The 13,116-nt window shown below is 35.1% G+C and overlaps 1 protein-coding gene across 1 annotated transcript in view; it reads right to left on the bottom strand.

Annotated features, from left to right (window-relative positions):
- Positions 1-13,116, bottom strand: part of LOC127833391 (uncharacterized) — a 46,643-nt gene that overhangs the window by 11,223 nt on the left and 22,304 nt on the right. The window contains exons 4-6 of the mRNA XM_052358615.1: positions 10,711-10,819; positions 3,145-3,261; positions 1,235-1,342 (exon numbers count right to left, since the gene is read on the bottom strand). Of these exons, the coding sequence (XP_052214575.1) occupies positions 1,235-1,342; positions 3,145-3,261; positions 10,711-10,819 (334 nt within the window). The remainder of the gene's footprint in view (positions 1-1,234; positions 1,343-3,144; positions 3,262-10,710; positions 10,820-13,116) is intronic.

The raw sequence follows: 13,116 nt of genomic DNA on the forward strand, positions 1-13,116 counted from the left end.
GTTGTCCTTGATTAGCCTGTGAAAACTGCACATGCAAATCTGGGACGACACTTTACACAAATGCATTTAAGCCTGATTTTCCAGAGAAGGGATTATAATATTTAAGAAGCGTGATACCTGGTTCATCAATGCCGTATAGAGTTCCTATAATATTTAAGAAGCATGATACCTGGTTCATCACTGCCATATAGAGTTCCTATCACATTATAATATTTAAGAAGCGTGATACCTGGTTCATCACTGCCGTGTAGAGTTCCTATCACATAATAATATTTAAGAAGCGTGATACCTGGTTCATCACTGCCGTATAGAGTTCCTATCACATTATAATATTTAAGAAGCGTGATACCTGGTTCATCACTGCCGTATAGAGTTCCTATCACATTATAATATTAAAGAAGCGTGATACCTGGTTCATCACTGCCGTATAGAGTTCCTATAACATTATAATATTTAAGAAGCGTGATACCTGGTTCATCACTGCCGTGTAGAGTTCCTATCACATTATAATATTTAAGAAGCGTGGTACCTGGTTCATCACTGCCGTATAGAGTTCCTATCACATTATAATATTTAAGAAGCGTGATACCTGGTTCATCACTGCTGTATAGAGTTCCTATCACATTACAATATTTAAGAAGCGTGATACCTGGTTCATCACTGCCGTATAGAGTTCCTATAATATTTAAGAAGCGTGATACCTGGTTCATCACTGCTGTATAGAGTTCCTATCACATTATAATATTTAAGAAGCGTGATACCTGGTTCATCAGTGCCGTATAGAGTTCCCATAATATTTAAGAAGCGTGATACCTGGTTCATCACTGCCGTATAGAGTTCCTATCACATTATAATATTTAAGAAGCGTGATACCTGGTTCATCAGTGCCGTATAGAGTTCCTATCACATTATAATATTTAAGAAGCATGATACCTGGTTCATCACTGCCGTATAGAGTTCCTATCACATTATAATATTTAAGAAGCGTGATACCTGGTTCATCACTACTGTATAGAGTTTCCTATCAAATTATAATATTTAAGAAGCGTGATACCTGGTTCATCACTGCTGTATAGAGTTCCTATCACATTATAATATTTAAGAAGCGTGATACCTGGTTCATCAGTGCCGTATAGAGTTCCTATCACATTATAATATTTAAGAAGCGTGATACCTGGTTCATCACTGCCGTATAGAGTTCCTATCACATTATAATATTTGAGAAGCGTGATACCTGGTTCATCACTGCCGTATAGAGTTCCTATCACATTCGTGTTCCTCAAAGTGTGACGTGTTGTTGACACATTCATATGCACGTGAAATACATGGGAATTCCTGTCATCTGTGAACAAAGTGTAAAAATGCTTATTTTCATTTGTTATCAACATCACTGAAAAAACAACCCAAAATTAGTAGAACAAAATCCCTTTTGAAATAACCATATCATTCCACAAGAGGGATGGGAAGATTCAATCCATCTTAAAACTTTTTATTGTTCCAAAACGTTTCAAGAGAACCTACTTAGCAGTGGTAAAACTGTATGGTCCATTTTTATGTAATGGATATGTTGTTCGTCTAGCAATCGCTGGTGTCAGGTTCAATCCCCAAAAGGCACCAATTACTGGTTCTACCTAGGAAATAGACTCAAGAGTGTTTCTGTAAGCCTAAGGATTTCTATGCAATCAAGCTGAGATAAATAGGTTTAAACTAAGCCATTAGGGGTCTCAGGCTTAATCCCCTCTCTAAAGAGGATTCTCAATTATTTCTATACATGTAACAAAGACACCAAGTATTGGTTCTATCTTGGAATTGGACTGAAGATTAGGCCTTCCATGCCATTCAACTACCCTACCGGCTCCACCATTGTCAGAAATTCCACCATTGTCAGATTATTATTTTTTGTTGCCATAGCAACCAGAATTTTTGACGTATGAACAAAATTAAATGACATGCATAATGTCCATATTGTCATCTATCCATGTTTGGAGTTTTATGAAGAAAATATGAAGAACTTTTAAAGTTATTGCAGGATCCAGAAAAACACCATTTTCAGCAGTATTTTAAGTCTATTTGTTGCCATAGCAACCAGAATTCTTGATGTAGGAACAAAATGAAATGACGTGCAAAATCTCCATATTGCCATCTATCCATGTTTCAAGTTTCATGAAAAAATATGAAGAACTTTTTAAGTAATCGCAGGATCCAGAAAAGTGTGACTGACTGACAGACAGACTGACAGACAGACAGACAGAGCGCAAACCATAAGTCCCCTCCGGTGAAACCGGAAGGGGACAATAAATAGTTTACAACTTAATGGGTAGGGAACCACCAATGTACATGTATGACGTCCTACGTCTAAATTATGGCTTCCATAGTCAATGAGTTTAAATGAAACTAGCATATGACCAACGCAAGGTATGTAACATTTATTTTATCAGTTTTCATGTATAGATAGCATAGAGAATATTGAATATGAGTCTTTCATGGGAAAATGGGGCTTAAAGCATGTGTATTCAGTGTCGTCCCAGATAAGCCTGTGAGGACTGCACAGGCTAAGCTGGGATGACATTTTACCCACAAGCATTAAGCCTGGTTTTTCGCAGAACGAGGCTCATTTTTATTTTGAAAATAAAAATAATCTTGAAAAATTATTGTGTATATCTTCAACCCTTTCCCATTCAGAAACAAAGTGAAAATACTTATATGCATAAACCAGAAAAGTCTGTGTATTACTCGCAGTCTTTAAGGTCTTATGCTGTTTGCTGCTCTTGAGTGCGATAGGATTGGAAATAAAGTCTTGAAAACTTGAATCCAGTGAGAAAAATGAAGCCTTGAAAACTTGAATCCAGTGAGAAAAATGAAGCCTTGAAAACTTGAATCCAGTGAGAAAAATGACGCCTTGAAAATTTGAATCCAGTGAGAAAAATGAAGCCTTGAAAACTTGAATCCAGTGCAAAAAATGAAGCCTTGAAAACTTGAATCCAGTGAGAAAAATGAAGCCTTGAAAACTTGAATCCAGTGCAAAAAATGAAGCCTTGAAAACTTGAATCCAGTGAGAAAGGTCTTTATTTATATAAATATTGTCTAAGGGACTTCAAATGGGTCAAAAAGCAAACCTGAGCGCAACAGGATTAAAAGACTTACCTTGCTGCATAAACTTTGACCAGGCACCTGGAAACAGATTGGTACCTTTGGAAACCTTTAAAATCTCCAGGGCAGTTGCCAATGGAATCAGTTGAACTGGTATTCCTGGGTTCCAGCCTATATAAGAAGAAATAATAATATTTATTGCATTTTGTAGAAAACAATGGTCAATGGAAAAAGTACAAAACCAGCATTTTAAGATTTCAATTAAAATCCAATGTGCCCTTAATAAAACAGACATACGTGGTTCTGAGTCATACACACTTAGGAGGCAGCTTATAAACCCTTTCCCACTTCTAAGAGGCAAAGTGAAAATGGCTATGTGCAAACAGCATAAAACCAGAACAGCCTGCGAGTAACTCGCAGTCTGTTCAGGTTTTATGCTGTTTGCTGCTAATCAGTAACTATGTAAGGGTCGGAAATGAAGACTTTAAAACTTGAATCTAGTAAGAAAGGTCTTTAATTAAATGTAAATTTCTAAGGGACTACACATTAAAAAAAAAAGTGTAAAAAATAGTTTCTAAGTGGTAAAGGGTTAAAGTGTGGGTCTTATAAATGAGTGCAAAAACATCAAACAAGCAAATTTGTTGAATTGATATCTCACGCAAAATAATTGCAATTATGATTTGGCTTATTTGCTACAGTGTATTGAAGAGAGCAAAACAGCAAAAATCCTACATAAAAGGGTATATTTCAATAAAAAAGACACTAACTCCGTTTTTGACTAATGGTTTGAGTTGCAATTTGATGTGCACCATTCACTTATCCATATACATATATACACTCATGCCAAATTTCAATGAAATCTGCCCATGAAGCAGTTCTGAGAAATTGCCCCGGATATAAAAAGTTCCTGAAGACAGAGGGACAATCTCAAAACTTTACTGTGATGATAACTTGAATATTATTTGAAACAAAACAAGAGCTGTCACCATAGGATGACTTATGCCCCTTATAAACGCTTGATAGAAGTTATGAGCTTTTTTCGAAACCTAAACACAGATTTCGAAACCTAAACGCGGACCCTAAGTTCAAGGTAAAGGTCACAGGGGTCAAAATTTGTGTGCGTTATATATGGAAAGGCCTTGTCAATATACACATGCAGGCCAAATATGAAATTGCTATCTGAAGCTACATAGACGTTATGGGCATTTTTCGAAATCTATACGCAAAGTGTGACTGACAAACGGACGGACAGACAGACGGACAGACAGTCCGATCACTATATGCTCTCCTTCAGGGGCATAAAAAGTCCATTCCCACAGTAGGTAGGAGATCACCCATAAAATTCGTCAATAAAGGATTAAATTGCTCAATCATTGGTTTAAAGTTTAACTTAACGTCCCAAGTGCTAACTTTTTTGCAATGTTATTACAATTTACATGTTACTAAATGAAACACAAATTAACATCTTAACCCTTTCCCCCATAACAAGCAAAGTGAAAATAGCTTTTGCAAACAGCATAAAACCAAATCAGCCAGCGAGTAACTTAATTAAATGTAACTTTCTAAAGGACTTGCAACAGATGGGTCAAAATATGTACATGTATCTAAGTGAGAAAGGGTTAACGTAGGGCAGGTTTTCTATGTTTCACAAAAATGTATGCCTTTATTACCATAAGTTTACATCTTCAACTCTCATTTATATTAATCCTCTTGTATTTCATATAGTGGTCAGTTGGGAGCATTTCAAAGACAAAATGCCTGGGTTGTCAACATCGTAACATTCTTCTGTCTTTATGAACACTTCACATGTTGATATCATATTGGTCTTGTGTTAAATCCCTTGTAGGACTCAGAAGTTGTCACTTAAATTTCAGACATAATTTGTAGCTTCAAATCATGATAATTTGATTTAATATTTAACAAGTTTCACTTTTTCCTGATATATTTTGCCTTAATAGGCTTTTACACTGTTTATTTTATTTATTTATTTTTTTATTTTTTTATTTTTTTGAAGTCAACAAACAATAAATCATTGTTTTGTTGCGTTACATAGCGAAAATGTAGTCGACTTGAAGATACAATTAATTTTGAAAAAGTGAACCAGGCGAAATACGGGTTTACAACATGTATCAAGAAAAAATGACATTTATTCTTTGTAAATTTACTTTTAACCCTACTGAATACCAGTTTTAATATTTTAAGTTTCTCAAAGATAATTTTTAAGTGAGCTGTACATAAAATAATAAACTACTTGATTTCTTGTTTGCTTCAAAACAAAAAACAAACATTCAACACCGATGAATTTGAAAGAACGACATCAACAAAAGGCAATAAAAGATATCCAATTAATATATATAATTCATAAATTCTAATTTTGAGACGCTCCCCCCAACTAACACTGTAGCCTGAAGGGGTTAAGTGCCTGTAATAAACCTGTACAATACATGTTCAAATGGCAATAAACAATTTAAGATCAGAGGAAATTAAACTCAAATATGCAGGAATACAGGTTTATTACTAAATGTGCTTGCACTTAAAAACTTGACAAACAATACAACCATAAAGATAACGGCTCTGACAAAAAATATTGTCTTTTTTTCCTCCAAGCAAACTTTTATCACGTGATGTATATCAGGCAGTTTTTTGTTCACAGCAATGCCTGGGGTGTCTCATTTAAGAAATCATCAACGCACATGAGTCGATAAATATTCTTGTATCATTAATCTGGGACATTTGAATGCTGTATGATTTTACATTATAGTTTGCAAAATAAAATATGCATAATTTGTACAATTTTCAAGAAAGTTAGTAAGTATGTATGATTAAAACTAATGGTTTGCATTTAAAATCATAAAATAGGTAAACAAATCATTTGATTTAAATATGAGCCGTGCACTGTGAAAGGTGGTTTCATGCAAGTGTCTAAAGTGTAGGCTAATTTGGAACGACTTCGCCTATACTGGATTTTTGCTAAGAAGGGACTTTCTTTAAACTAAAAATTTCATAAAAGCGGAAAGTGTCGTCCCTGATTACACATGTAGCCTTTTCTGACTTAATCTGGGACGACACTTTACGCACGTGCATTAAACCCCCTTTTCTCAGAGCATGGCTCATATAAATTGTATATATAGAGGATATTTGTTGGATTCGGTGGATAATCGATTTTAATCGAAGCCACGAGTGAAAACATAATTTTTTTATGATCACAAGTGAATTAAAATCGATATTATGCCAAATCCAACAAATTTCCTTTTTATTTTATGCTTTGTTTCACAGTTTATATACATGTACATTGTTAAAGAGTTTAACTAAAGAATTTCGCTGAAATAATGACGCCATTTCGTTAAAAAAAATGACGTCATTTCACAGTAAACAGTGAAAATTATCGATAATTTTCACTGATAATTTTCATTGTTGGAAACAGTGAAATTATCAGTTTTAATTCACTGATATTTCTCTATAAACCACCGGAAAGCATAAAATAAAAACTGATCAACTCTCTCTATGTTCGGAATTAGTACCCACTGCTCAATATTCAAGTGTTTAGCCCTATATAAAAGCAATTGCACTAAACCAGGTCTTCATTATTTATGCTATTAAAACCCTTTACCAAGTAAAGGTACCAACCGTTTACCAACACTTTTTTGTCCCTTAATAGGTTATATTTAATTTAAGACCTTTCTTACTGTATTCAAGTTTTAAAGGCTTTATTGCCAACCCTTAGATACATGTACTGTTGGCTTGATTCTAAGTAACTATACATGTAATGTTGACAACTTCACAATACTTAGTTATCAATTTTTAAGTATTTGGGAGCAATAATAATAATTTTCCAATGTGAAGACTATAATCACAACGCGAATTTTCCCCATTTCAGGATTTTTCGCACACATTTTTCCCTAATGGGCTAGTACAGGTACTTTTCCAAATTGGCCAAAATAAATCACTGTCATCATGAAAGGTACTCAAAAACAAAACTTCAGCGTTAACTCAAGTCATCTAGCAGAAAACAATTTTTCAATTTTAAGTTACAGCGACCTTTATCCGACACACGCATAAATGCAATCCCAGGCTTAAGGACCAAGTTTGATTTTTGGACATGGAAAATATTGGATAACAATGGCAAAATTGCTAATCTAATGCAAATGTAATCCGCATGCTAAAGCCCTTCATTTTCATGGATTGAGTCTTTAATGTGCTTAAAGCCAAGCATGTACATGTATTAAATACCATAAGAAGGATAAAACTTTTGACTCCTTGTCACATTCCATAATTCTATGTAATTTATTATACCTACAGGGCAAGTGACTTAACAGATTTACCTTATAGCTGGTACAGAATTGTTATAATTTTTTTCAACTGAAGCAATTCTTATTTACAATTTTTACCACACTGTATTGATACTAAAAGACACTGTTGCACTTATCCCTTACATGTTATGAATTTCTATTTAACTTTAATCTCTTAAGTTCTCAAAAAAATGATACATTAAACGTGTGATATATTTTTCTACTGGCATAAGCCTCTTCTCGTGTTTTTTAAAATTTTTACACTTCTGTTGAAGTGAATGCTGATGCATTGTCAAACTGTATATTCCACAATGATTGAATCTGATACAGTCAAAATACTCTGAATGTCTGAAATTTCACGCTTCTTCCTTTCACCATCAACAATAGCAAAGACTAAACATCCATAGTCTATCCGCCAAACATTTGTCAACAGTTGTATCTCAGCTATAAAAATGTCATATTTAACAATAAAGTTATTGGGCCAATAGTGTTGAAAATCTTTATTTTATTACTTCATATGGCATAGTTTTAACATCACACTTCAAAATACATGTACAGAGCCAATACTGTTGGAAATCTTTATTTCATTACTGCATGTGACATAATTATAACAGTTTATTTCACAATAGAGTTACAGAGCCAATATTGTTGAAAATCTTCATTTTATTACTATAGGTGCATAATATTTACATCATATTTTATCATAAAGTAACAGGGCCTATATTGTTTAAAATCTTTAATGTGTTACTTCAGGTGGCATAATTTATGTGCAGTAATATGAGGGCAATAACATCAGTTCATGACTAAATAATTCCCTTCGATCAATTTTGCGCTATTAAAATGAACTTAAAAGAGGGCTGATCACCAAGTAGCCTGCCTTTGTTCAGTGAAGTTGACTGAGTTTTAATTCTTACAGCTAAAATGTAAAAGGTTGTGATTTTAATTTTTCGTTTAAACCAACAAGTATTCATTTAGACCAGATACATCAAAAGCCTTGGGATCTTGTATGAATATTGAGTCAATTTTCCAGGTAGAACCAGTACTTAATGTCTTTAACTGAGATCTTGAGACTTCTCTGACAGCAGGGATTCAACCCCAGTCCATATTGTTACACCTCAAAACCTGAGTATAAAATATAGTTGACATAATATAATTCTATATTATATTCTTTGTTGGTCGGTCCTAATTCTAAATAAGAACTTAGAAGTGGAAATGATCTTCAAATATTTATTTTCAATTTAGGAATAATCCTAAATGCCCATAATTTAGTTAAAACATATGTATTTTAGCTAAATTGTACTGATAGCCTATGGCTTATGGAAACGCTTTTGAGTCGGTTTCCTGGGACTAAGAACCAGTACTTGATTTCGAAAGAACGCTCCCACAGTGGGGATCGAACCAGTGACCTGGTCACCAGCCTGACACCATATCCACTAAACCAAAATGACCACAATTTGGATCTGATACATAAATAACAAAAAAAAGGGCTGTTTGTAAAACATGCAAGCCCCCCATATGGGCTCTCAGTTGTAGTGAGAGCCATTTTGTTAATATGTTTTTTGTCACTGTGACCTTGACCTTTGACCTAGTGACCTGAAAATCAATAGGGGTCATCTGCGAGTCATGATCAATGTACCTATGAAGTTTCATGATCCTAGCCATAAGCTTTCTTGAGTTATCATAAGGAAACCATTTTACTATTTTGGGTACTGTGACCTTGACCTTTGACCTAGTGACCTGAAAATCAATAGGGGTCATTTGCCAGTCATGATCAATGTACCTATCAAGTTTCATGATCCTAGGCATAAGCGTTCTAGAGTTATCATCCGGAAACCATTTTACTATTTCGGGTCACTGTGACCTTGACCTTTGACCTAGTGACCTGAAAATCAATAGGGGTCATCTGCTAGCCATGAACAATCTACCTATCAAGTTTCATGATCCTAGGCATAAGCGTTCTTGAGTTATCACCCGGAAACCATTTTACTATTTCGGGTCACCATGACCTTGACCTTTGACCTAGTGACCTGAAAATCAATAGGGGTCATCTGCTAGTCATGATCAATCTACCTATCAAGTTTCATGATCCTAGGCATACATGTAAGCGTTCTTGAATTATCATCTGGAAGCCATTTTACTATTTCGGGTCACAGTGACCTTGACCTTTGACCTAGTGACCTTAAAATCAATAGGGGTCATCTGCGAGTCATGATCAATGTACCTATGAAGTTTCATGATCCTAGGCCTAAGCGTTCTTGAGTTATCATCCGGAAACCACCTGGTGGACCGACCGACAGACCGACCGACATGTGCAAAGCAATATACCCCCTCTTCTTCGAAGGGGGGCATAAAAAACAATAGGATTTCAATATCCATCTATTATTTCTTTCTAAATGATTTGTCTTAATTATGTACGTTGAGAAATTGTAAGGACTCATGACAAGGTACGCTAACAAATGTGACACCTGTGAAATACAGAGAAGACCAGCTCTGACATCCTTATTTTGTGATCATAGCTGCTCCAACTCTAGATAGTGCATGTTAACACTTAAACATTGAACATTCCCAGCCAATATATTGCGATTTATGACCACTGCCTGAAGAAGTGTGCATCAATCAAGTAAAACATCACAAGTTTATGCAACAGGATTTGCGCTAAATAGCTGGGTTTAACGACGTAATCTGCAGAAATGTATTTATAGAAAGTATCTATTTATTAAAAGTGGTGTGTTTTCACTAGTTGTGTGTATAACAGGTCTTGAATGGGGTTTTGTTAAAAATGATAAATGCTTTGAATCTTCTTAAAAGTACATGAAAGAATATTGAAAAGGTGTTTTGAGTAGAGTTATTCAAATGTTTGATCTTTTGTATCATTTCACACTGTCGTATAAGAGACTTTGTTCATAGAATGGGGCGTTCAGTAAATGCTAGATTCTAACCACGGAGATTAAGAACTCCATTATAATTTGTTACAAGTATAGAATATCTGATTGGAAAAAAAGACAAAGGCTTAAATGTCCAGAGCAGGGCGTGAACAAATGTTCTTCTGATTTAACCCTTTCCCACTCAGAAGCAAAGTGAAAATGGCTGTGTGCAAACAGCATAAAACCAGAACAGCCTGCGAGTACAAGCAGTCTGTTCAAATTGTATGCTGTTTGCTGCTCACCGGTATCAAAGGGTTAAAAAAGAAGCCTTTCAAACTTGAAAATAGTAAGAAAGGTCATTAATAAAATTAAACTTTCTAAGACATTACAACTGTGTCAAAATACGTATCTAAGTGTAGTAAATGGTTAAGCTTTCGTCACTTTATCTGTCTTAAGATAAATGTTACCTTCGAGTCCAAAATTGACAGCATCATCCAAACTGTTGCTGTGGTAACATGGGGTACTTGGACAGAACAGCAATAGACCAGAACAGCCCACATTCAATGCAGTGTGGATCTGAAATGATAAAATGTGTCGCGTTCTGAGAAAACTGGGCAAAATGCAATTACGTAAAGTGGTGTCCAGATTAGCCTGTGCAGTCTGCACAGGCTTATCAGGGACGACAATTTCTGCATTTTAGATATTTTTCGTTTAAATGAAGTCTCTTCTTAGCAAAAATTCCAATTTGGGCGGAAAGTGTCGTCTCTGATAAGCCTGTCCGGACTACACAGCTAGGCTAATCTGGAAGGACACTTTATACACATGCATTGTGCCCAGTTTTCTCAGAACGCAACTCAAATAGCTTCTCCTGAGAAATCTTGGCTTCATGCATGTGCATAAAATGCCACCCAGATTAACCTGTGCAACCAGGGACAACACTTTCTGCCTATACTTATTTTGCTTTGAAAAGACCTTAGTAAATTAATAATATTGAAAACACCTTTATTCATAATTTTGGAGCAGTTAGCAAAACAACAACAACACTAATAACCCAATTTTAGTAATTTACAAATGCCGCAATTTTTCCCAATCAAAAGTGACCCGGTCCCATTCCCAAAAATGACGAGAGAAAAAAAATGCTATCGAAATCTAACACTTTGTACAGTGTAAGAAAGTGTAAAAGTGTGGTCAAGTTAACACAATTTAGGTAATTAAATAGATGATACAATGATATAAACAAGAGCACCGCATAACGGGTGCCACGCTCGGCTGCGAAAGCTTGTCAGAATCATTTTATTTTTTTAGAGGTCACAGTGACCTTGACCTTTGACCTAGTGACCCAAAATGGGTGTGGCGTGTAGAAGCACTATGATGTTAGAGGCAAAGTTAAAGTTTTATATTAGAGGTCACAGAGACCTTGACCTTTGACCTAGTGAGCCAAAAATGGGTGTGGCGTGTAGAACTAATCAAGGTGCATCTATATATGAAGTTTCAAAGTTGTAGGTGGAAGCACTTAGATTTTAGAGCCAATGTAAAGGTTTTAGCACGACGCCAGACGGCGGACAAAGAGCAGGCTATGACAATACATGTACCTCGGGTTTTCACTGAAAACAGCCTCGCTAAAAAATTACGTTGTCTTTAATTAATGAACTGGCTTTTTTTTCAGACTTGCAACTTTTTTCAAAATGGGTGTCCAGATTTTTTAGCCAGTTTTCTATAGACTGCTTATAACATTTTCTTTACTCAAATGAGCCCATTAACCAATATGGTCAATCTCTGCAAAATTATTTAAACATCCAAAAAGTGATTACAAGTCATAACAGACATCATACTTTATTGCTTTTGTGTTCAATTGTATATCTGAAACATTTACTTTATGTATTTGCTAATTTCACATCATGTTTCCATTTAACAAAAAGCGGACCACAGGGACACTTGACAGCAGACCACAGGGACATATGATAACACTTGTGACACAAGACAAAATATACCAACTACATTCAATATTTACTCAAGTAATTTCTCCTTTCATGTAACATTATTCATTTTCTTCTAAAACAGATCAAAGCAAAAGTTCAACCTCTCAGATAAAGATCAAAATGACTGGCTATACAAAGAATACAAGAACACTGACAAGCCTCTTCTTTTTGATGAACTCAAACCCCAACAGCTGGAATCATTAAGGCATTGAAAACTTTTGAACACACGCAGTTTAACAGGCCATAAACGAACCTAGTGCACACTGTTTAACAGTCCATAAATTAACCTAAAGGTCCAGTTTGCATTGACACTCAGCATCAAAGACATCCAAACACATGCCAGTTTAATGTGAAATGTGTACATGTATGTAATGAAAATGGCCAGGCTGTAACTTAAAATCCATGACTAACTTTTAAGGCTATTCAATGAACCTTAACCCTTTGGGAAATTTGTCGTCTGCTAAAATGTCGTCTGCTGAATTTCTAAAATTAGCATTTTCTTTGATTTTTTTGAAAGAATACTATCAGAATAGCAAACAGTTTGGATCCTGATGAGACGCCAAATTGTTTTGTGGCGTCTCATCTGGATCCAAACTGTTTGCAAAGGCCTTCAAAATTCGGTTCCCGCACTGAGAGAGTTAAGGTCCAGGCATTATTTATCGTCAAAGTTATCATTACACATACAGGTTATAATGTGAAATGTTTTATGTACCCATGAATATAATTATTGTCTTCAGTTTAAATACATGTACTGTCATTGACACCATGCATGATTAATTTTTATTACAATTTGGCATCTTGTTATGGACATTTTCTTACATGTATATACAATTACAATTTTACAAATGGTTTAATTGCAACAAAAACTACAGGGCATTAAAGCTATGTGCTGAC

Source organism: Dreissena polymorpha, chromosome 6 (assembly GCF_020536995.1).
Source record: "Dreissena polymorpha isolate Duluth1 chromosome 6, UMN_Dpol_1.0, whole genome shotgun sequence".
Taxonomy (NCBI): Eukaryota; Metazoa; Mollusca; class Bivalvia; order Myida; family Dreissenidae; genus Dreissena; species Dreissena polymorpha.